The sequence below is a fragment of the Aquarana catesbeiana genome, linkage group LG07 (genome assembly GCF_042186555.1).
Source record: "Aquarana catesbeiana isolate 2022-GZ linkage group LG07, ASM4218655v1, whole genome shotgun sequence".
Classification (NCBI taxonomy): Eukaryota; Metazoa; Chordata; class Amphibia; order Anura; family Ranidae; genus Aquarana; species Aquarana catesbeiana.
Genome location: NC_133330.1, coordinates 332,324,503 through 332,349,978, shown reverse-complemented (window position 1 = coordinate 332,349,978; position 25,476 = coordinate 332,324,503). Strand labels below are relative to the sequence as shown.

At 44.5% G+C, this 25,476-nt stretch overlaps 1 protein-coding gene across 4 annotated transcripts in view; it reads left to right on the top strand.

The window, feature by feature from the left end:
- MYSM1 (Myb like, SWIRM and MPN domains 1) overlaps positions 1–25,476 on the top strand; it is an 82,983-nt gene that overhangs the window by 7,604 nt on the left and 49,903 nt on the right. For 3 of the 4 annotated variants that reach the window (XM_073593865.1, XM_073593864.1, XM_073593866.1), the window contains 2 exons: positions 3,289–3,359; positions 5,458–5,535. The exons of the other annotated variant lie outside the window; for it this stretch is intronic. In XM_073593865.1, the coding sequence (XP_073449966.1) occupies positions 3,289–3,359; positions 5,458–5,535 (149 nt within the window). The remainder of the gene's footprint in view (positions 1–3,288; positions 3,360–5,457; positions 5,536–25,476) is intronic. 4 annotated transcript variants of the gene reach the window in all.

The following is a 25,476-nucleotide window of genomic DNA, read 5'->3' as shown; positions in this document are numbered from 1 at the left end:
AATCTGACTTGTCCTGTAGACAACGCTCAGATGCTCAAAGATCCTGTGGATAAAAAGATGGACTTCTTATTGAAAGATGTGTTCTCTTTAGCAGGATCAGTGGCCCAACCTGCAGTAGCAGCGATTGGAGTCTGTCAATACTTAAGAGACCATGTTAAACAGGTCATCAAAGTATTACCTGAACAGCAGGCCCAGGGGTTTGCTAACCTTCCTGCGGCTTTATGTTATGCTGTTGATGCCATTAGAGATTCTATCGTGCAAACCTCTCGCCTCTTGCTTGGGTTGGTGCATATACGTAGAATCTTATGGTTGAAAAACTGGTCAGCCGAAGCACCATGTAAGAAGCTACTGGCTGGGTTTCCCTTCCGTGGTGAAAGGTTGTTTGGAGAGGACTTGGATAATTATATCAAGATGATCTCCTGTGGGAAAAGCACTCTCTTACCTGATAAGAAGAAGAGTAAGCGTCCCTCTTTTAAACGGACTCTTTCCCCAGCGCCAGGGGCATCAGCCTCCAGGCAGTCACGAGGGTCTCCTCCATATGGGGCAAGAAACAAGAGTCAACCCCAGGGACACAAGAAATCCTGGGGGAAAAGGTCTTCTAAGCAAGACACTAAGACCTCTTCATGAAGGGGCGCCCCACTTGCTCGAGTGGGGGGAAAGACTGCTGCAGCTCTCAGGGCCCTGGCAGAAGGACTTCCAGGACAGATGGGTGATCTCCACGGTAACCTTAGGGTACAGACTGGAGTTCCAAGAATGTCCCTCTCCTCGTTTCCTCAGATCAGGTGTTCCCAGAAAGCCAGAAGAGAAGCAGTCGCTCCTTCTAGCGATAAAGCGACTTTTGTCGCAAGAGGTCATTGTGGGGGTTCCCACAAAGGATCAAGGATTGAGACTTTGTTCCAATCTTTCTATGGTCCGAAAACCAAATGGGGACGACAGACCCATTTTGGATTTGAGAGATCTGAAACGATTCCCAAGGATGCAGTCCTTTCGTTTGGAATCAATTCAGACAGTAATCTCCGTCCTGCAGGGAGGAGAATTTCTGATATCAATAGGCATCAGAGATGCAGGCCTATATGTGCCCAGTTTTCCTGCTTAACTGAAGTGTCTGCAGGCAAAGATCACTGCTCTAAGGGAGCTGATTCTGACAGTCAGGGCCAAGAAGGGTCTTTCTGTCCGCCTTTGTATAAGGCTGCAGGGGAAGATGGTGGCTTCATTCGAAGCAGTTCCCTATGCACAGTTCCAAGCAGAACTGTTGTAACACAGTATTCTGTTGACCTGGAACAGGAAGGTGCAGGCATTAAACTTTCCAATGCACCTATCGCATGCGATGCGTCAGAGCCTCAGTTGATGGCTCATACCCGAAAACCTACAGAAGGGGAAATCCTTCCTACCGGTTGCCTGGGATCCTCTTGCAGGCAGGACGGATGCGTTGGTGATTCCGTGGCATCGGCTCTCACCGATTTATGCATTCCCTCCCATTCTGCTACTGCCACGGCTCCTTCGCAGACTCAGGCAAGAAGGGAAGTCGGCACTTCTGGTGGCCCCCGTTTGGTCCAGAAGAACCTGATAAGCAGAAATAGCAGGGATGATGGTGGGTTCCCGGTGGACCCTACCGATACACCCAGACCTGTTAGCTCAAGGTCCGGTGTTCCCGCCTGCCTCACAAATGCTAGATTTGACGGGTGGGCTATTGAATCCCACGTTCTGAAAAATCGTGGGCTTTCAGGTCCTGTCATATCTACCTTGATCAAGGCAAGGAAGCCAGCTTCCAGAATGATTTATCATAGTGTCTGGAAAGCTTATGTATCCTGGTGTGAATCCAGGGGTTGGCATCCCAGGAAATATGTCATAGGTAGAATTCTGGATTTTCTACAATTAGGATTAGAGATGAAGCTGGCCTTGAGTACCATCAAGGGCCAGGTGTCGGCCTTATCAGTGTTGTTTCAACGGCCGCTTGCTTCGCATTCTCTGATCCGAAACTTTATACAGGGGGTGATGCGTCTTAATCCTCCGGTTAAGGCGCCCCTAAACCCCTGGGACTTGAACTTGGTTCTATCGGTGTTACAAAAACAACCTTTTGAACCAATACGTCAGATTCCTTTGGTCTTACTGACGAGGAAACTAATTTTCCTGGTAGCTATCTCTTCTGCTAGAAGAGTATCAGAAATAGCAGCTCTTCCCTGTAAAGAGCCTTACTTGATTATACACAAGGATAGAGTGGTACTGCCCCCTCATCCTAGTTTTTTTACCGAAGGTGGTTTCAGATTTTCATCTAAACCAAGACATTGTGCTACCTTCCTTTTTTCCAGAACCTTGTTCTTCGGAAGAAAGGTCATTACATTCTTTGGATGTAGTAAGAGCAGTCAAGACCTATCTGGAGGCAACTGCTCAGATTCGCAAGACGGATGTCTTGTTCGTGCTGCCGGAGGGTCCCAATAGAGGACAGGCAGCGTCAAAAGCTACCATTTCTAAATGGATTCGACAGTTGATCATTCAAGCTTACGATTTGAAACAGAAGATTCCTCCGTTTCAGATCAGGGCACATTCCACAAGGGCTATTGGTGCTTCTTGGGCAGTGCATCACCGGGCCTCTATGGCTCAGATCTGCAAGGCCACAACCTGGTCTTCAGTTCATACATTCACCAGATTCTATCAGGTGGATGTGAGAAGGCATGAGGATATCGCCTTTGGGCGTAGTGTGCTGCAGACAGCGGTACAAGGTCCTCAGGTCTGATAGCACCCTACTTGCTTGTGATTCCCCCCCCTCAGTTGGCATTGCTTTGGGACATCCCATCAGTAATTACTGTGGCTCTGTGTCCCGTGATGTCCGAGAAAAGAAAATAGGATTTTTTATTACAGCTTACCTGTAAAATCCTTTTCTTTCGACGGACATCACGGGACACAGAGGTCCCGCCCCTCTTCTAATACACCTATACTGCTTTGCTACAAAACTGAGGTATCCCTGGAAGGGGAGGGGTTATATAGGGGGTTGAACTTCCTGATTAGGGTGTGACCAGTGTCCAATCACCAGTGATACCCTATAACCCATCAGTAATTACTGTGGCTCTGTGTCCCGTGATGTCCGTCGAAAGAAAAGGATTTTACAGGTAAGCTGTAATAAAAAATCCTATTTTCTGTATCAGTTCTGACTTTTACCAAGGTGTGGCAGAAGAGGTAAAATAAGTAACGTACTACAAGTCCCAGCATGCCTTCCCCCATTAGTGGGAGTCACTTTTCTAGTTTCTTTTCTGTTACAGAATGTCACATTTTCTTTTATATCCCTTCCAGCCATGGACTCTGGACAGCACCATCAGCGACGAGAACCGGGCTGTCATTGAGAGGATGCTTCTTGAAGAAGAGTATCCTTCAACTTTAAAAAAAAAAGGAAATGTTTTTTTCATAAGAAAACTTGATGTAATATGAGCGGAATATGAAATCCGATCAATGAAAGGCGTGGGCTAGGGGGTTAAAGGGCTAGATGATGCTGAACGTCCTCCAGCCAGGAAAGGAGGCGGGGTTCTATCTGACTTGCTGCAGCTTCTGATGCACATTGCGAGAAGCTCACAGTGTGCAGTGAAATCAGAATAAGCCATTTCAGTCCAGGAGAGGAGTCTGTACAACTGCACAAGGCAGAAGGGAAGTTCGGAAGTCAGATTTAAAACTTAGCGATCGCCCCACGTACATTTACTGCGGTAGGGCGTCTGCTATGTGCCAGATCGCATAGCTGTTAGGTGATCTGATAGCTCCGGGGCGTTCGCTGCTGGTGACCTGCTCCCGCTGTGACTGGACATAGCAGGAGCCAATCCTGTGGACTCGATGTCTGCCGGGTTCCACCGATCGATTGGGACACAGGCAAGAACGGCGGTCTGTCTATGTAAACAAGGCAGATTGTCGTTCTGTCAGCTGGGAAAGCATTGATCCTGTGTTTCTGCTAAGTGGGAACATGGATCTCTTGCCTTCCCCCAGTCAAAGCACCCTCCCCCACAGTGAGTGAGCACAACCTAGGGATACATTTAACCCTTTTAAACGCCTCTGATGTTAAAGTGGTGTTCCGGCCGAAATGATACTTTTTAAATAAAAATACCCCTATAATACACAAGCTTAATGTATTCTAGTAAAGTCAGTCTGTAAACTAAGGTCTGTTTTGTTAGTTTATAGCAGTAATTTGTTATTTTATAAACTTACAGCAGGCCGTGGCCATCTTAAGTGTGGGCATCTGAAGCCAGACTGTATTTCTTCCTGGATCTCATCCTAGCAGATCTCGCACATGCTCAGTGCAGCACAAGCAGTGTAATAGGTTTCAGGTCAGGTATCCATAGCAACGGCAGTGTCAGAGGAAGTTGCCGCCCCTTCCCAGAAAGCATTGCAAACAGGAAATGATGCGATGGGCCGCGGCCAGGGAGGAGGAAGTGAAAAATGAATACAGCAGATATACAGTAGGTGCTGAGAAAAAAAAAAAAAAATATCCAATTCGTTTACAGTGCACAATTTAGTGAGGGGTGCTGAAGAGTTGTAAAAGTGGGTGGAACTCCACTTTAACCCCTTCAGCCAGTGTCATTAGTACAGTGACAGTGCATATTATTAGCATTGATCACTGTATTACTGTCACTGGTCCCCAAAAAGTGTCAGATTTTCCCGCCGCAATGTCGCAGTCCTGCTATAAGTCGCTGATCACCGCCATTACTAGTAAAAATTAAAATAAAAAATAGTATAATACCAGTAAAAATAAAATATCCCATAGTTTGTAGACACAATAATTTTTGCGCAAACCAATCAATATACGCTTATTGGGATTTTGTTTTACCAAAAATATGTAGCGGAATACATATTGGCCTAAATTGATAAAGAAATGTTTTATTTTTTTTATTTTTTATTATTGGATATGTTTTATAGTAGAAAGTAAAAAAATCTATTTTTTTTTTTTTTTAATTTATGTTCATAGTTAAAAAAATAAAAACCGCAGAGGTGATCAAATACCACCAAAAGAAAGTTCCATTTAATTTGTGTACAACGTTGCACGACCGCACGATTGCCAGTTAAAGTAACGCAGTGCAGTATCGCAAATAATGGCCTGATCATGAAGGGGGGTAAAACCTTCCAGGGCTCAAGTGGTTAAAGTACCTTGACCAGTGCTGCTGAATTAAAGGGTAAGGAAACTTGCCTACAAACGTTCCTTACCCTTCCCCCCCACCCCCCTAAGTGGGTCTTGGGGTAAAAAGAACATAAAAAAAAACCAAACTCCTGATAGTCTCTCGTGTCTTCAACAATCTCCCGGAAGTGGGGGGTGGGTACGTGTCCTGTGACACCCATACAGGAAATGGAGGTGACGTTGTCACCGGGAGAGGAAAGCACGGCCACAAATACCAACATTGTCCAGAAGTTCTAACCTATTACCTGTACAGGAAAGGCTTTTTTTTTTGTTTTGTTTTTTCCATTTTTTCCTTAGCAGTTCTGCAGATATTATTTATCCAACAAGCCGCTTCCAGCAAAGTTTTTCTCCGACTCAAACATTGCAGAAAAGGCCACTATCAAGAGGTCAGTGTTCTGTAATGTGGTGGACAGCGAACGTATAGGGCAGTGATGGAGAACCTTGGTACTCCAGATGTTTTGGAACTACATTTCCCATGGTGCTCCACTACACTGCAGAGTGCATGAGCATCATGGGAAATGTAGTTCCAAAACACCTGGAGTACCAAGGTTCACCATCACTGGTAAAGGGCTTGCAGGGAAATTAGAAATCATTGGGAGGCATCGTGGTGACTGTGCGCCTTGCCTTGTAATTCTCAAACATACACTATATTATCAAAAGTATTGGGACGCCTGCCTTTACACACACATGAACTTTAATGGCATCCCAGTCTTAGTCTGTAGGGTTCAATATTGAGTTGGCTCCGCCCTTTGCAGCTATAACAGCTTCAACTCTTCTGGGAAGGCCGTCCACAAGGTTTAGGAGTGTGTCTATGGGAATGTTTGACCATTCTTCCAGAAGAGCATTTGTGAGGTCAGGCACTGATGTTGGACGAGAAGGCCTGGCTTGCAGTCTCCTCTTTGATTCATCCCAAAGGTGTTCTATCGGGTTGAGGTCAGGACTCTGTGCAGGTCAGTCAAGTTCCTCCACCCCAAACTTGCTCATCCATGTCTTTATGGACCTTGCTTTGTGCACTGGTCAAAACCATTTGGTGGAGGGGGGATTATGGTGTGGGGTTGTTTTTCAGGGGATGGGCTTGGCCCCTTAGTTCCAGTGAAGGGAACTCTTAAGGCGTCAGTATAACAAGACATTTTGGACAATTTCATGCTCCCGACTTTGTGGGAACAGTTTGGGGACGGCCCCTTCCTGTTCCAACACGACTGTGCACCAGTCTGCTATCCATTCAGAGCTCAGTGTCCATGCGCCGGTGACATCACTGGCCGCTACAAATGTGAATGTCTCCTAAATGGTGCACGTATTTTAGAAGTGAAAAAGCTGACTTTTCTACCGCTTTAAGGTTGGACATGTTGGGTATCTATTCACTTGGCACAACCTCATTTTTATATCCCCCCCCCCAAAAAAAAAATGGGTAATATTTTGCGCCCTAAAATTAACTTTAGTGAATTTTTTACTCAGATTTTTTTGTCTCTATCTCCACTCTCCAGGGTGTCTATATTGTTTTGGGGATTTTAAGTAGTCTTCAAACCAAAATTTTTTTTTTTTAAATGTGTCCCTGCACCCCTAGACTAAACAAACATTTAGCACATGCAGTGCTGGGGGGGGGGGGACTCACTGCAAGGGTAGAGTTTGTTAAAGGTGGTTCTAAAGCCTGAAGGTTTTTTCATTCTATGCATGAAGGTAAAAAAAAACCCTTCTGTGTGCAACGCCCCCCCCCCCCATCCTTACCTGAGCCCCCTCCGATCCAGCGATGTTCACGATAGCCTCGGCTGTATGGGCACTCCTCACTGGCTGTAAATATCGCATGACATAAAAAGTTGCAATGACCGCCATTTTATTCCATAGGGTGTCTGCTAAAAATATTATATATATATATATATATATATATGTATGTGTATATGTTTGGGGGTTCTGAGTAATTTTCTAGCAAAAAGTGATGATTTTTACATGTAGGAGAGGAGTGCTGGAATTCGCGTGGTATGGAAGTGGTTAAAGTGGTTGTAAAGACCTTCTGTGTGCAGCGGCCCTCCCCAGTCTCCCCTAATACTTACCTGAGCCCCATCTCGATCCAGCGATGTCCACAAGAGCCATCCAGGGACTCACACTCCTGATTGGCTTTTGGCAGCAGCGGGAGACCAGTGAGCCAATCAGGAGACGGAGGAGGCGGGTCCGAGACGCGGATCTGCTTGTGAATGGACACAGCCGCGGCTCGGGAGTGTGCGCCCGCTTGGGTGCCCCGATAGCAAGCTGCTTGCTGTGGGGGCACCCGGTAGGAGGGAAGAGCCAGGAGCGCCGGGGTGGGACCTGAGAAGAGGAATGATCTGGGCTGCTCTGTGCAAAACCATTACATAGAGCAGGTAAGTATGACATGTTTTGTTTTTTTTTTTTTTTTTTTTTTTGTTTTTTGTTTTTTAAACGAGGCTTTAATATCACTTTAATTCTTGTAGTTCATCTATAAACTTTATCCTAGGAAAAAAGAAGAACTTAAAGTAGAAGTCCACCCCAACACTAAAATCTCTACATCTACAGACATCCACGATCTAACAAATCGCTATACATACCTTTTTTGAAGCCGAGGTGACCCGATCCCACGCTGAGCTGTCAGCCGTGGCTTTGCTGTGGAGGGGGGTGCAGAGGACACAGCCGACAACGGAAGCCCCATAGTAACTCTATGAGTGACGTCACTCCCCATTCATTTCACAGCTGTTGTCGGCTTGGTCCTCTGCAGAGCTTCCGCCGCTGGAGACCGATTGGACCGGCTTCAAAAAAAGGTATGTATAGTGATTTATTCTTTACAGGGGCTATATAGGTTGGTGTTAGATTGTGTTAAATAGAAGAATGGGACTTTAAATGAGACACTTTGTCTCCATCTCTATACGTCAGTACATTAAAAAGGAGGGTTAGGACTTTAGACTTGAGCCCCTCCCTCAGCTCCCGGGCCCGGGCTGATTGGTTGCCGGCAGTCATGGACCCCTTTGGATTCACTATCGCGTGGCATACCCTGGTGCTATATCGCCCCTGAAAAGTGTTCAATACACGAAACGCGTTGGGCTTACGACATGCACCAGACAATCATATACCTACAAGTTTTTTATTACCCTATGATTCTATGTTACTCCAGTGAATATTTTTTCCAGATTAGGATTATTTTCCCTGCATCCATTTGGGGGCTGTTTACTATGTCTGCCATGTATCAGTTAGGATGTGACTGCTATATGATTTGTTATTACAATCTACACTTAAACTCCAATTGTGGCACTGCACTACTATGTATCAATAAAGTGTTTTATGCTATTTTTGACTGTCCCCCTGGCCTTCCTTGCTCACCTCATCTAAAGTCCCAACCCTCCTATTTAATGTACTGGTGTTAGATTGCGGGTGTCTGCAGATGCAGGGATTTTAGTCTTAGGGTGGAGTTACAGTTTAAATAATGAAATGGAAATGAAAACCGGATTCCCTTTGAGAGATTTTCCTGATTATAAAATCTGTTCAGACAAATTAAAAATACGAATATAGATAAGACAGGGAACAGAGGAATAAAAAGCAAAAAAAAAAAATGTTTATTAGGGATACACGGGATTATCAGAATAAAGAAGTCTTCAGATGATGAAGTATGAATAGAGATACTGATAAGAATAAAGAGATTTATAATCAGAAGTCCTCAGCAGTTAACAATGGGGTGATATTAAAAGTAGTGGGAGGATGAACGATGACGGTAATGAAAAAATAGGCTGAATAAAGCTCAGTCTAGAAAAACATATTTCTAAAAAGGGCCCTGGAGAGAACTTATAAGGATAGTTCTCGTTGGAAACTTTCCACACTTCTCTATGTTTAAAGTGTAACTAAAGGCAACACTTTTTTTATTTTATTTTGGATAGTTTTGTTTTTTGCAATCTTTGTCCCATAGGTGAGCTTTCCTATCATTTCCTGTCCCGTAGGTGAGATTTCCCTTCATTTCCTGTCCCATAGGTTAAATTTCCCTTCATTTCCTGTCCCATAGGTTAAATTTCCCTTCATTTCCTGTCCCATAGGTTAAATTTCCCTTCATTTCCTGTCCCATAGGTTAAATTTCCCTTCATTTCCTGTCCCATAGGTTAAGTTTCCCTTCATTTCCTGTCCCATAGGTTAAATTTCCCTTCATTTCCTAGCCCATAGGTTAAATTTCCCTTCATTTCCTGCCCCATAGTTGAGATTTCCCTTCATTTCCTGTCCCATAGGTGAGATTTCCCTTCATTTCCTGTCCCATAGCAAAAACAGGAAATCCCCTACAAAGTGACGGAATGCCAGGGTGTCATCAAAACTATTGCCCCATTGGAAGATTTCCTCTCTATTCCTGTTCTGGGGACAACCCAAACTTTGGAATTTTTTTAACTTTTACTTTCAATGATAACAGTGAACAGAACAAATAGAGAGGGTGTATCTCCCTGCAATAAAAACCTGAAAGGGATTATAATCCAAATATTGAATTCAGTTATACTTTTAACCACTTGCTTACCGTGCTATAGCAAAATTACAGCTACAGCGCAGTCAGCCAGTCCTGGGAGGGCGTTCTATGACGTCCTCCTGTGATCGCGTCCTCCGCTGCGCACAGGCAACACGCTCTGTGATCGTTGTGCCCTTCAAACACAACTGATCACAGATTGGGGGAAAGGGCCAATCGCAGTGGCCCGTTATCACGTGATCAGCTGTGTCCAATCACAGGTTACGAGCTAAACACAAGCCGGTTATTGGCATTCCTTTCCTCACACTGACAGCATGAGGCTAGTGATGATCAGTGTCCACCAGTGCTGCCAATCAATGCCCACCAGTGCCGCCCATCAGTGCCCACCAGTGCCACTAATCAGTGCCCACCAGTGCCGCCCATCAGTGCCCACCAGTGAAGGAAAAAAATTACCTGTTTGCAAAACTTTATAAAAAACTATGAAAAACTTCTTTTTTTTTTTGTTTTGTTTTTTCAGTATTTTTTTCATTTATTTAGCAAAAAATAAAAAAAACACAGTAGTGATTAAATACCACCAAAATAAATCTATTTGTGTGAAAGAAAATGATAAAAAGTTCATATGGGTACAGCCGTTGCAAGACCACGTTATATTGTCATTCAAAGTGCGACAGAGCTGAAACCTAAAAAAATGCCCAGTAGGCAAGTAGTTAAAAAGTGGTGTTCCGGCTGAAATAATACTTTTTAAATAAAAGTACCCCTATAATACACAAGCTTAATGTATTCTAGTAAAGTTAGTCTGTAAACTAAGGTCTGTTTTGTTAGTTTATAGCAGTAGTTTGTTATTTTATAAACTTACAGCAGGCCGTGGCCATCTTAAGTGTGGGCATCTGAAGCCAGACTGTATTTCTTCCTGGATCTCACCCTTGCAGATCTCGCACATGCTCAGTGCAGCACAAGCAGTGTAATAGGTTTCAGGTCAGGTTTCCATAGCAACGGCAGTGTCAGAGGAAGTTGCCGCCCCTTCCCAGAAAGCATTGCAAACAGGAAATGATGCGATGGGCCACGGCCAGGGAGGAGGAAGTGAAAAATGAATACAGCAGATATACAGTAGGTGCTGAGAAAAAAAATTAAAAAATATCCAATTCCTTTACAGTGCGCAGTTTAGTGAGGAATGCTGAAGAGTTGTAAAAGTGGGTGGAACTCCACTTTAAAGTTTATTAAAATAAAAAATGTCTCCCTTGGGCTGCTGTCTCCTGATTTAGTAGAAATCTTCCTCCTCCGAGGATCACAAATAGGGATTTCCCTACCCCCCCCCCCCCCCCCCCCCCACAAAAAATGCTTTCCCTGTAAGAAGGGTGGACACTTGGACTGCCAGCCCTTGATGAAGGCTCATTGGCTGAAACGCGTGGGCATGGCCAGCAGGAGTGCCGTCAGATATCATATTAATATCTATGAGTTTTAAAGCAGAATTGAACTGCATGTGAGCACCACAAACTGAAAACACTGTTTAATTCATTATTAATATTCAAAGCAAACTCAACCCATCCATCGATCCATGCCTCTATGCTTTATTTTGTTGAGAAATAACTCTGAAAAATACCCCCCCCCTTAGCATTTCTAGCTGCAACCATCTTGAGTAAGGGCAGACGATTCATGCAGCATTTTACTTCCTGTAAACCATCTGTCCTTAGCTCAGGCATGAGGGTTTGCTTAGCCGAGAAGGCCCCTCCTCCCATGAAGACTCCTGGGGTGTATGTATTTTGGCCAAGGCCAGAAACCAGGAAGCAAATGAAGAAATGTAAAAAATAAATAAAAAGTTTAAAACAAGTAAATATGATATACCAGCTTATCTTTTTACTAATGCCAGCAGTATAAGGATTTAAAGTAGTTGCTGTTGATTGGGAGAGTTTTCAGTTCCGCTTTAAATGTTTGTTTTTGTTATACGGGTTACACTATTGGTGTCTTTTTTTTTTTTTTCTCTTCTATCCTCGTCACTTGTATAACATGTATTACCTTCCTAAGGATATGACTGGAGGCGGCTTTGTGGAGAGCCGGATGTGAGTGGATCCCTTCCTCAGTGTAACTCATGTTCCGTTGGACCTCCTGTGATTTGGGGGTCTTTGAATCTGGTAAGCTGCCTTATTCAGCCTTGGGTGGAGGTGTCCTCTCACGTGGTAGTGCCAGTCTCCTGGATCTCGGTGGAATGGCGTAGAGCTGCACAAGTGGTGTATTTAACCCTGAGAAGACTTTAGATTTTAGTTTTTGTTCTTTTTTTCTTATGTTTGTAGCACCTTCTTTGTTTATAATAATTTTCAATTTACTTTTCAAGCAATACCTTTTACAGGCAGGGCCGGGACAAGGGGTGGGCAGGAGGGGCAGCTGCCCTGGGCACAGTAGTATCATGTGAGACGGGGGGGGGGCACCACAATGTGGTTCCCAGTGAATGGCTGTGAGGGGGGGGGGGGGGGTCAGGACAAGTCTGATCATTGGAGGAGAGCAGGCTGAGCTCCCAGCACAGCTTGAGAACTGACCACGCTGTGTTCTCCTGCTTAGTGTGGCCAGCTTTTAACAGGGAAGCAGAGGGACTGGCAGGAACTCCGGGGATTTCACACAAAGGAAGCAATACAAAGAGAACAGGAGACTTTCTCATACAAGTACATGGTACAGCAGGCACATATCAGGAATATGAAATGCTGGGATAACAAACGCTTTATGTATTTTGCTTCCTATGATCTTCAGCTCCATCCAGTGGCCATAATGCGGTTTTGTCCTGATTAAGGCTGGCCATACATTACACAATTTTCTTCTTCAATTTCCTTTAGATTTACCTTCAACTATGTAGTGCAAGGAACTGCCTTATTTGCATACAGATTGAAAGTGTTTAGGTGTGACCTCATATTATATGGTCTTGGTAAATCTAAAGGAAAATTGTACCAGAAAATTGTATAATGTATGGTCAGCCTAACTCTATACCAGTGGTAGGCAACCTGGGGCCCTCCGGCTGTTTCAGAACTACAAGTCCCATCATGCCTCTGGTAGTAATTGTAACTGCCAGCCTTGCAATGCCTCATGGGAAATGTAGTTCCAGAACAGCTGGAGGGCTACTGGTTGCCTCCCCCTGTTCTATACTGTATGACAGAGGTGCAACTAGAACCTTCAGGGCCCCAGTGCAAGAAGCCATAAAGAGCCCCCCTGACTCCCCCCCGTGATGTTGTAACGTCAGGGCCCGGTCACAAGTGCGACCCTTGTGACCCTGGTTGTTTCGCCACTGGGGTCAGTGGTTTATTTTTTTTTACAATCTTTTTTTCTTTTTTTTTTTTTTTTTTATTATTTTACAATTTTATTTTTTGCTATTTTTTTACCATTTTTTTTAGGACCTCCGTTGGGGGGGGGGGGGGGGTTGTTCAAATATCAGGGGTCTAAACAGACCTCTGATGTTCCACCTTTGAGAGAGAAAAAAGATTGAGGACACAGCCCTCAATCTCCATCTCTGCAGCCTCAGCAGCACAGAATGAGTGGACAGGAATAGCTCTGTACAGAGGCTTCCTGTCCATTCATAAACTGAAGCATAGGAAACAGTTTACTATGCCTCAATGAATATGAAAAGGAAGGGGTCTGTAAATGACACCTTTACCGGCCCCTTACCCGCTCTCCATCCAGATGGGGGGCTGTGGGAGAGCACAGGAGCCAATCACAGCAGGAGGTGGATAGGAGGGGCTGCACAGGGACGCATGTAGAGGAACCGATCCCTGCCTCCTGCAGCCTTTCAGAAGAAAATGGAGGGGTTTGGTTCCTCTATATGCCTCTTTTCCTATCCAGGTGTACAGGGGGCCTCACGGGTCCCCTGGAGCATGGGGCCGGATTGCAATTGCGACCCCCCCTGTACGTACGCCCCCCGCTGTATGGAGGAAAAGCTTTTTTTTGACAGACAGCACTGTGACTGCGCTATCACTGACCACTTCCAGTCACATGGCAACAATTAGAAACTGATAGGATAGTCTCTCAGTCATGTGATCACAGTGACGGCCAATCAGATTGATTACATAATCTGAAAGCCCTTGTAATGCCTCCAGTGTTAGGATCTCTTAAAGGCCCGGTTTATGCCATGCTGCCACATATATACTCTGCATGCAGCCAGTGTTGCTGTTTTATGCTGGGGACACGCTTAATTGTGCACTCCCAGCGCTGCAACCACGCTGTCACTGACAACTGCCGCTCACATAGCAATGATCAGGAGCCTGTAGGAAGGGCTTCCAATACTGAGATCACAGTGGCAGCCAATCACATGAACGTATCGTCGGGATGCCTATGTCACACTTCTAGTGGTATGATCTCTTAAAGGGCCGGCTTGCGTTGGCAGGGAGGGGTTAATCATGTCATAGAAGAGGAAAAGGGCATATAGAACGCAGTAATCCTTTAGGCGTGCTAAGGAACGCGTTATGCAAATTTAGCTGAATGAATGGCAGCTGTTGTATTTTGGCAGATCTGTGTTTTCTTTGCTGAAAAGGAAGATTGACCACATTCAGGAGCTAAAATTCAGATCTCTATACATGGACCTGACGTGATGAGAAATGGATGTACTGCATATGACCATTACTAATGCCTAGTGGAGTAATTGTGATTATGGAGGTGCTATGTGAAGTGTGCGGTCATCAGATTCCTAAGTGTTAGGCCACATAAGCTTTGGGGGGGAGGGGTTGGGGTTGCACACTGAGCATAGTGCACCCCTAAACCCTGCACACTGTACACTCTGCACATAGCGCACTCCTGAACTCTACGCTCTGTACGTAGCACACCTCTGAACTATGCACTGTGTACGTGGCGCACTCTTGAACCCTGCACTGTGTACGTGGCACACTCCTGAATTCTGTATGTGGCACACTCCTGAACTCTGTACGTGGTGCACTTTTCCTGAACTCTGCACTCTATACATGGCACACTCCTGAACTTTGCACTCTGTATGCAGCACACTCCTGAACCCTGCATTCAGTACATAGCACACTCCTGAACCCTGCACTCTGTTCATAGCACACTCCTGAACCCTGCACTCTGTTCATAGCACACTCCTGAACCCTGCACTCTGTACGTTGCATAATCTTGAGCTCTGCACTTTGTACGTAGCGCACTCTTGAACTCTATGCACATACTTTGGGAGTATGCCAGTATCGGTCCTCATGATGTTCATGATGTGCTTTTAAATCATTTGTTCTTAACATCAACTTCATGTGTGTATAAATATATACATGTTTTCTATTATTTTGTGTATGTTGATGTAACTATACAATGATTTTGACTGATGTGTCGAGTTTGCTCCGAGTGAAATTGGTGTATCAGATCTTTTCTGCCAGTGGATTTGGACCGAACTCTTTACATCAGATTTGAGTGTAAGTACCGTGTATTCTAGCTGAGTTTTCTTTGTAACACCAGCTGAGTACTAATTTTAATTGGTTAGTTCACCTGTAACCTAATGATGACACATTAGAGTAGTATATAGGTGACTGTGGTGACTAGTTCCAATAGGTAATGACTAAGTGCTAACATTTGCGTGAAACGCATCTACCTTTTTGTCCTCTGCTCCATCTGTCAACCATTTGTCATTTGAAGCTTCAATAAAAGGATTTTTGGAAGTGCAGCCGTCCAGAATCATTTTCTTACTGTACGTTGCGCACTCTTGAGCTCTGCACCCTGTACGTAGCGCACTCTTGAGCTCTGCACCCTGTACGTAGCGCACTCTTGAGCTCTGCACCCTGTACGTAGCGCACTCTTGAGCTCTGCACCCTGTACGTAGCGCACTCTTGAGCTCTGCACCCTGTACGTAGCGCACTCTTGAGCTCTGCACCCTGTACGTAGCGCACTCTTGAGCTCTGCACCCTGTACGTAGCGCACTCTTGAGCTCTGCACCCTGTACGTAGCGCACTCTTGAGCTCTGCACCCTGTACGTAGCGCACTCTTGAGCTCTGCACCCTGTACGTAGCGCACTTTTGAGCTCTGCACCCTGTACGTAGCGCACTCTTGAGCTCTGCACCCTGTACGCAGCCCACTCTTGAGCTCTGCACCCTGTACGCAGCCCACTCTTGAGCTCTGCACCCTGTACGCAGCCCACTCTTGAGCTCTGCACCCTGTACGCAGCCCACTCTTGAGCTCTGCACCCTGTACGTAGAGCACTCTTGAACCCTGCACCCTGTACATAGCACACTCTTGAGCTCTGCACTCTGTACGTAGCGCACTCTTGAACCCTGCACCCTGTACATAGCGCACTCTTGAGCTCTGCACCCTGTACGCAGCCCACTCTTGAGCTCTGCACCCTGTACGCAGCCCACTCTTGAACTCCGCACCCTGTACGTAGCGCACTCTTGAGCTCTGCACCCTGTACGTAGAGCACTCTTGAACCCTGCACCCTGTACATAGCGCACTCTTGAGCTCTGCACTCTGTACGTAGCGCACTCTTGAACCCTGCACCCTGTACATAGCGCACTCTTGAGCTCTGCACCCTGTACGCAGCCCACTCTTGAGCTCTGCACCCTGTACGCAGCCCACTCTTGAGCTCTGCACCCTGTACGCAGCCCACTCTTGAGCTCTGCACCCTGTACGCAGCCCACTCTTGAGCTCTGCACCCTGTACGCAGCCCACTCTTGAGCTCTGCACCCTGTACGCAGCCCACTCTTGAGCTCTGCACCCTGTACGCAGCCCACTCTTGAGCTCTGCACCCTGTACGTAGCGCACTCCTGATACAACCGGCCCTTTGAGGGTAACCATGCTGCTGATGCGGCCCACAATGAAATTGGGTTTAACACCCCTGTGTAAGTGAATGCTATATATGCCCAGTGCCCAACCTGTGGCTCGAGGTACCCCAGCAGTCTGGTACTTGTTGTGTGGCCCTCTGACCTTAGCAGTCTGGAGCAGGAGCATTGATTTATAAAGGGATAACAGAAGTGATCTCTACTAGCCTCATGAATCAGGTCCCCAGGCTACTAGTGTCTTATGCATGTCATCTTCAGTCTCCATCCTAATATGTAGTCCTTGGACTCTCCCCATCATTCCCTTCCTCTAGTATGTCTCCATTCTTCGAGAGTCCTCTCCAGCATTACATATGCTGAACATTATGTGCTGCTCTAGTGGGGTCTGTAAGGAAATTTCTGCTTCTAATGCCGCGTACACACGAGCGGACTTTACGGCGGACTTTGCCCGGCGGACTTTTCGACGTACTTTCCGACGGACTTTGTGAATGAACGGACTTGCCTACACACAATCCACCAAAGTCCGTCGAATTCGTACGTGATGACGTACGACCGGACTAAAACAAGGAAGTTCATAGCCAGTAGCCAATAGCTGCCCTAGCGTGGCTTTTTGTCCGTCGAACTAGCATACAGACGGCGGACTTTTCGACCGGACTCGATTTCAACGGATAAATTTTAAACAAGTTTCAAATCTAAGTCCGTCCAACTTTTGAGAAAACAAAGTCCGCTGGAGCCCACACACATCGAATTGTCCGACGAAATCCAGTCCGCCGGGCAAAGTCCGCCGTAAAGTCCGCTCGTGTGTACGCGGCATAAGACCACCCAGATAGGTTCAGGTAATGCAGGAAGACCTCCGTAGACCCCCAGGCCTGGAGATATCAATAAAGTGACACAGGAGACAGGTTTGCTTAGCCACTTAAAGACATCTAATTAGAAATGGTCAAAGGGACAGTATTTATGCAGTTATGGGGATGGGAGGAGTTTTACTAAACTTATACATGTCATTGAAATGAAAATAGGTTCAGTTAATATTTACCTATTAGCTGGTGTTATAAGACAAAATCTTGCATCATTTTCACTATAAGAGTATGTATGTATTCTTAAACAGATGTTGAGGGAAGCATTTATCTTATCAAGAACAAACATGAGCTAGGACAAACTCCACATTCTAGCTATATTTAAATTTATATGTAACCCTGAGTTAGACATGTTCTATAGATTACAGCTTAAAGATGATGTGGGTTTCAGTTGAAACTCATATTTGAGTTTTCTCAATTTTCCTGTAAAACATAAGATGGTGTCTTAGAATTAAAATGGAGTCCCTCATGATATGTGCTATGTTCTTTACAATCCCCTCTTTGAGACATTATTATATGGCTCACTACCTTTCACACTTATGTAATTTTTCTTCTATCATAATACATACTCAGATAAATTCTATTCGCAGCAGCAGGATCAGGGGTTCGGGATGCCTTAACAATTATGCACATTATAAGCTTATAACAGGCATATAGGAACAAAACAAAAAGAATAATCATAATTATAGTTATGGCAGCACTCTTTATCCATGCCAAAATTCCTATCCCAGAACTTAGGTTTGCAAAAGGATCCCATGTCTTAGCAATGTTTCTAGCTTCATCTTGTAATTTGCTTACTTCTTTCCGGTGTTGTGCAATTATATCATAATAATCTGGTACCTCCATACTTGTGTTATGAAACCAGGTACAACACTCATAATCTTCTGTGTTTTCACATAACCCAGTTAAAGCAGCACTCATGCTTTCTATGGCTAACTCGTGTAGTTCTAATTGTTTTCTAATTGCCCTAGTTTCTATATTTAATTTAGTAATATCATCAGAATTCTTCTCCATTATTTCATCAATGATTCCAGTGTAATTATTCAACCTTTTCATTAAGTCTATTCCCCACCCAGTCCATGAGGGGAACCAAGCCCATGCCATATCTTTTGTAAGATATAACTCCCTTTTATTGCACTGTGTGAGGGGGTACCTAGGATGCATGCTAGCTTCAAGGAGGTGTCTTCCCTTGCTATCTCCTACTACGCCCATGATGGTGACTAGGGATGCAAGATAACACCATCCTTGGGGTTCGGTGGGGATCCAAGGGTGACAGATTTTTCCACAACAAATATAAATACTGTTTCCTAGAGCTAAGGATCGTTTGTTGAATATTGTCATCATTTCATCAGAAAAACTGGAAAAAGTTAAACTCGACAATAATTGTCCTACTGTGGAAGTGGAACTGGAGTTAAGAAAGTTTATTAGAGTGGTGTTTAGGGCAGGTTCTGAAGTATGAAAGAAAGGGCTTTCAATTGAAGTCATTGAAAAGTTAATATTAGCTTGTTGGCAAACTTCAGCTCCGTTTGTGGAGTTTCCCAACCTAAAACACCAGTTTGGGGAATGACTTCTACCAGTAATTTGGAAAGTAAGGGTATTATTTGAAAGTGTTCTTATGACTTCTGTGAGAATGACAGGAGGTGTGCCATTAAGGAGTGGGGTGAAGTTTAGAGGTACTGCCATTAAGGGGATTCTAGCAGTGCTAGGATGGAGTTTACTACATATCCAACATTTTTCAAATCCAGATTTCTGGGCGTAGCTATATTTAAACTTCAACAATAACATTTTATCTGTAAAACTTTCTGAGTTTTCATTTCTCTTGTGTCTGTCATGTGTATTATTCTGTTGTAGAGTGTTAGAGGCCCCACAAATACCCTTTATGAGTCCCAAATCTTCAGAATGATAAATACAGTTAGTTATCAGCCAAGTTGGCAGGAACACAATCAGGGCAGCCCAGCATAGGAGGCACAAGGCCTTCCCAGAAGTCCGTGGTGAAATAAGCGACGTCATCTTGTTCAGAGTTTTGACCACCTGCTTCACTCAGTGTTCGAGGATTTATATCATTTGCTTCACCTCTCTGTGCTTTATCTTTGCCTTGCTTCTTAGGGTCCTGGTTGACCTTCTTTACGCGACTTGCATGAATCCAGGCCTGTTGTCCTTCTACCAAAATAGCTGTGCGGGTGACTGCGATCACTGTGGTTGGGGGTCCGAAGGGATACTCCTGTTTCTTGGTGCGGTTCAATCTCTGGACCACCACGGTGTCACCCACCTGGAAAGGGTGTGTAGGTTCCTGTGAAGAAGAAGGAGAGGTGCGAGCAACATTCCTTTCAACTTTATCCAAAGTTTCAATAAGTTTTTTTACATATTCTTCCTGAATAAGATCTAGGTCCCCTCTTTCTAACATAAGTGGCTGTCTGGCCCATGGGGTGGGGAATGGCCTACCCATTAAGACTTCAAAAGGAGAGTATCCTGTCTTTTTAGAGGGTGTCATTCTTACCTCGGCTAGTACAGCTGGTAGGACCTTCTTCCAATTTGCATACGTACCTCCAGTGGCCTTCCTGATCTTATCTTTAATGGTTCTGTTCATCCTTTCCACTATACCTGAACTCTGGGGGTGGTAAGGAATATGAAACTTCCATTCTATTTTCAGTGTTTTTACCAGGTCTTGACAAACTTTGGCCACAAATGCAGGACCATTGTCAGAGTTGATCTGCAGTGGGCAACCCCACCTTGGGATAATTTCTTGTATCAGAATCCTCACTACTGTTTGTGCATCTTCCTTTGTAGTTACAAACAATTCTATCCATCTTGAGAACATGTCCACTATTATTAGCAAATATTCCTGTCTTTTACCTAGTTTGGGCATGTGTGTAAAATCTATCTGCAGATGAGTGAATGGTGTAGATGGATATATCAGATGTTCGTGTTTTGCTTTGTGAGGGTTGCTAGGGTTATTCCGAATGCATGTGATGCATCTGGAAACATATGCCTTAACAAGAGAGGGAAGACCTGGAATGTAAAAATCCTTATCCAAAAGTTCACATGTGACTTTCCACCCTCTGTGACCTATCCCATGGTATTGTGAAATAAAAATGGGTGCACTGGCTACAGGGATACATGGTCTCCCCTCTTGGCAGACAAGGTCAGTTTCTGGGTTTGTCTGCACACCTATTGAGTTCCATTGCTGGATGTCTTGGTCTGTGGCATATGCTTGGAGATCACGCAATGTTTGATCCAAAAGAGGAATTTCTGGTGAGAGTAATGGCATTTGTATGTTTGCAGGCTGTGTGGATGCTGCTTCTCTTGCTGCTTTGTCAGCTAAGGCGTTGCCTTTGGCTATGTCATCCTGTTGCCCTGTATGTGCCCTACAGTGTAGTATAGCTATGGACCTTGGTAATTGTATAGCTTCTAACAGACTTGTGACAAGCGTGGAATGTGAGATGGATTTACCGTCTGCTGCTATATATCCCCGCCTTTTCCATATGACTCCAAAATCATGCGCAACACCGTACGCGTACTTGGAGTCTGTGTAAATGTTTACATCCTGCCCTTCAAAAAGCTGACAAGCTCGAGTAAGGGCTATAAGTTCTGCAGCTTGTGCTGATTGGAATGGGACAGGGTTTGCTTCCACTATTTTATCAGGCAGCTGAACAACAGCATACCCTGCATGGTATGTGTTATCGTTTGGTCTTGAACAAGACCCATCCACAAAGACATTCTGTGCTCCAGGGAGAGCAGTTGAAGACATGTCTGGTCTCGGGGATGTGTCTTGGTGGATGAGGTCCATGCATTCATGTTGAGGCACTACCTCATCTTCTTCACCTTTCAAGCCTAGCAAGGCATTCAGGATTGGAGCTGGGCCAGAAGTGGGAGAGGCATATTTTATCTCAAGTTTTGGGTTAGAAAGTAAAATTACTTCATAACCGCTCAGCCTCTGGGCTGACATGTGCTGGGTATGGATGTTCTTTAGTAGAATGGATACATTGTGAGTGGTGTGTAGTGTGGTGGCATGCCCTAGAGTGAATGATGTAGCCATTTCCACCACCATCGCACAGGATGCCAGAGCTCTGAGACACGCCGGCATTCCCTGTACTGGCATCGGCACAACTTTTGAAAAAAACGCAATTGGGCGGAGTTTCCCCCCCATGCTCCTGAGCCAGGACCCCCGCCATTGTTTTACAGTTGTCCCTTGCAAACAAGTGAAACATTTTACCATATTCAGGTAGTCCAAGTCCAGGAGATGTGACCATTGCAGTTTTAAGATACACAAAAGCATTGTACATTTCATCATCCCATTTCACACAATCTGGCATGTCAGTACCTGTGGCTTGCCTCAGGAGATTATCATAGTAGGAACAATCAGGTATCCATTGGCGGCAGTAACCAATCATTCCAAGAAAGGATAGCATGTCCTTCTTAGTAAGTGGGCGGGGCAGACCCACGAGAGCCGCAGCTCTCTTGTGACTGATTTTCCTTTCTCCTTTGGAGAGTACAAAACCAAGGTATTCAACCGTTTCCTGACACCATTGTATCTTTTTCTTAGAAACCTTGTGACCATTGTCTGCTAACCAATGTAACAGATCTAAACCATCATTTTTACATGCTTTCTGGCTTGGACTACACAACAACAAATCATCAACATATTGAAGTAGGACGGAACCATGGTGGGGTGTCCAAGACCGCAGGGTTGCCTGGAGGGCTACTGTGTACACTACAGGGGAGTCTACATAGCCCTGAGGTAATCTACACCACGTCATCTGTCGGTTTCTGAAATTGAATGCAAAGATAGGCTGTGTCTCTTCGTCAACAGAAACTGAAAAAAATGCATTACAAAGGTCAATGACCGAAAAATACTCTGCATCGCATGGTATGGAGGTTAAGAGTGATGGCACATCAGGCACTATGGGAGCGATGGGTATCACTAGGTTGTTTATAGCTCTGAGGTCTTGTACAAACCTGTAAGAGCCGTCCGGCTTCATTACTGGGTTAATGGGGGTGTTGTAGGGTGACAGTGTCTCTTTAAGAATTCCTAGCTGCAGGAACCTTTCCACCATTGGGGCCACTCCTTCCTCTTTTTCTTTTGAAATGGGGTATTGTTTGTGATAAACCGGCTGTGCCCATGATTTTAAAGCTGCCTTGTATGGGGTACAAGAAATAAGACCTACATCCAAGGAGCTTTTTGACCATACCGGATCATCTGGTGGAGGGAGATCACTATCCTCAGTGTAATATATTGGTATTACCTTGGAGTGTACGAAGACCCCTCCTTCAGTAGTCATTTTCAGTGTTATACCCAATTTTCCCATCAAATCTCTACCCAAGAGATTCACAGGACAATTTGGTATAATCCTGAAACAATGATGCAAGACTGTTGCACCTCCCCTTTCAACATCACTTACTGGTAAAGGTGGTGTTTTGTATGTTTTGGTAAGTATCCCATTAATTCCCATAGAAGGTTCAGCAATTTTAGTCTCACCTCTGTAGTAGTCCTCACTGAGGGTACTCCGAGTTGCCCCTGAATCGGTTAAAAACGGAACAGGCCTATTTTTGATATATAGGGTCACAATTGGTTGTTCATTGTAAGAGTGTGAGATCAAAGGAAATGCTGGGATACTACCTTCCGGGCAGCTTCATTTCAGTTGCTGTTGATTCCACTGTATAGGGAATCGGGGACCCTGTTGCTTTGGGACAACTTGATTCGGTTGGCTAGATTGGGGCCCCTGTGTATGCATTTGATCTTGATCTTGAGTATTTGGGTTATTCCATTCATAAGGACATTGATTTCTCCAGTGACCCTGTTGTCCACAGTTAAAACAACATGTGCGTGACTGCTGGGGTGGTCTGGAAAAACCATGCCCTCTCCCTTTTGTTTTTCCTCTTCCTCTGCCTCTGTTTCCACTGCCCCATTGTCCACCTTTATCTTGGGGAGGCTGAGTTCGCACTCCACCCTGATAAAGGCTACTCACTGCTTTCTCTTTTATTACATCAAAACACCCTGCTGCTTCTTTCTGTATTAAGGTTTCCTGAAATTGGTCAATCGTCTGTGTGGTCCATTCAGATATCATCTGTTTCACCACCAAGGCGAACTGGGGTCTTAGATTATTCATAAAAGTTTGAATAAACAAAGCTCCCACATCAGTAGTTGTAGCTAATCCAGCTTCTGTTGTCCAATTTTCATGAAACCTTTTCCAGAATTCAACTACAGTTTCTCCTGACTTTTGTTTGCATGCTATGGCAGTAGGGAGGGAACTTTTATTTTTAAATACTCTCATCATTTCAGTCTCTAATTCTGTCCACATGGTGTCCCTACCTGGTACTGTGTTTAGCCCATATGCTCCCGCGTTTCCAGTGTCAATAGTGTTTATACTTGGAACATTTGCCCAGCTCCAGGAACTGGTGTGTCCTATGATACCATCAATGATAAGACGCATGTCTTCCTGTGTGTAATTTCTACCCTTACAGGCCTTTTTTAAGTAAGTTAAAGTGCCTCCTGCAGAGGCGGTGGGTTTGGGGCAATGTTTTACTATCCTATTAATGTCCTCAATGTCTATTACCTTTTTTAATAATTCATTTCCAATGGTCATGAAGGGTGCTTGAAGGTTAGTGTTACTATATACAGTTCCACTCTTTGTTTTAGGGGGACTAAGTATTCTATCCCCTTTAACGTCTTCTTCCTCCTGCTCTTGGCCAGGTGGTGAAACTACCCCTCCTATAGCTCCCTGATCTTCTGGTTCACCTACCTCGACTCGGGCCCTCTGTGGGTGCTGTCTATCTTGTTGTGGAGCGGGAGGGATCTGCTGTTGTGGAGCGGGGGGGACCTGCCGTTGTCTGGTTGCATAATGTCCAGCCAGAAGATCAATATCTTCCTTTCTTAAACTCGGATAGACATGTACATATGCGGGTGGAGGATGACTGACTATTGGCAGGGGTGGGGCTATTGGGTCAGGGACAAATCTCTTTTTATCGGCTTCTTCTCTATGTTTCTGGTCATAATCTTCCTTACTTAAACATTTGGTGGGCTTTTTCTGTTTCTTATTATCCCTCTGAAACCAATATGGGGCGTATTTTAACCAGTTCTCTCCTCCCTTTTCCATATAATCCATATCCCATTGAGGATCCCCGGGGTACCAAGGGAAAGCTCTCTTATCTCCTAAACACAATCCTTTTATCATATCTATGTGAAATTCATCATTAGCGCCATCCCGGGGAAAAGGGTCTACACTGTGTATGGCTTCGGTCCATCCCGCTAAATTTGAAACCCATGGGACTATGAATTCATAATTAGTACCACAAATTCTGGCTACAAAATCCTTACACGTTTCTCCTGGATTGGGAAGAGGGGGAGGATCTTCTTTACCTTGTTTCTGACCCATATTGACAGTGGGAGCCGACTGTTCTTACCACCCAGTCTTCTGACCCACACACACACGACAGATTATCTTATAACTTCTAATGCGATAGATAAGAAAAAGCAAAAGATTTTGGGGTCACCGGAGTCTATTTCCTCATTAACCACTTCATATTCCTTCCCAAAAGGAATGTCTCTATATATGTGTATGCAGTACTGCTTATCTTTGTGGGTTTCCCAAAAACCTTCCAATATTAACCTCTGGCGTGGTTCTTATCCCCTACTAATTTACGGGTCTAAAAAGCTTTAATCAGAGCTGATAAAAGAAGAACACAGACAGGCCTGGGAAGGTAACACAACATGGTAATAATGAGAATATCTGTTGATTGCACCATAAATGTGGTCATGAGTGTGGTCCATTCACCAGACATTATTGATACTACGATGCAGTCACATGCAAATATCAGTCTGATGAACTCTTACTATGGTACCATATTGACCATAATAGGCTGCTATGCTATTATGTTATCTTATGATGTTTCTACAATATATATCTCATTATGGAATAAAGGCTCCTAGATTTATTATAACTTACCGTTTATGTAATTATTACTATGCAACACGATGTGGTCGCATTTATGGTGCAATCAACAGATATTCTCATTATTACCATGTTGTGTTACCTTCCCAGGCCTGTCTCATTTAAAGTCCCAAAAAACCCCCCTACCTTTCTGTGTTCTTCTTTTATATGCATTTTGGGGATGGAGGTACATTTTAGAAATGTCCTCATTTAAAGTCCCATTTAGTTAGTTTTTCTTGTATTAAAATATCAGGGATGGAGACATTTTTTTTTTTTTTTTTTTTTTTGGTGGCATTCAGTGTAAGTGCTATTTAGGCTTTTACTTTTTCAGTGAGGCTTGCATTTTTTCTGTAGATAGGATCGTAAG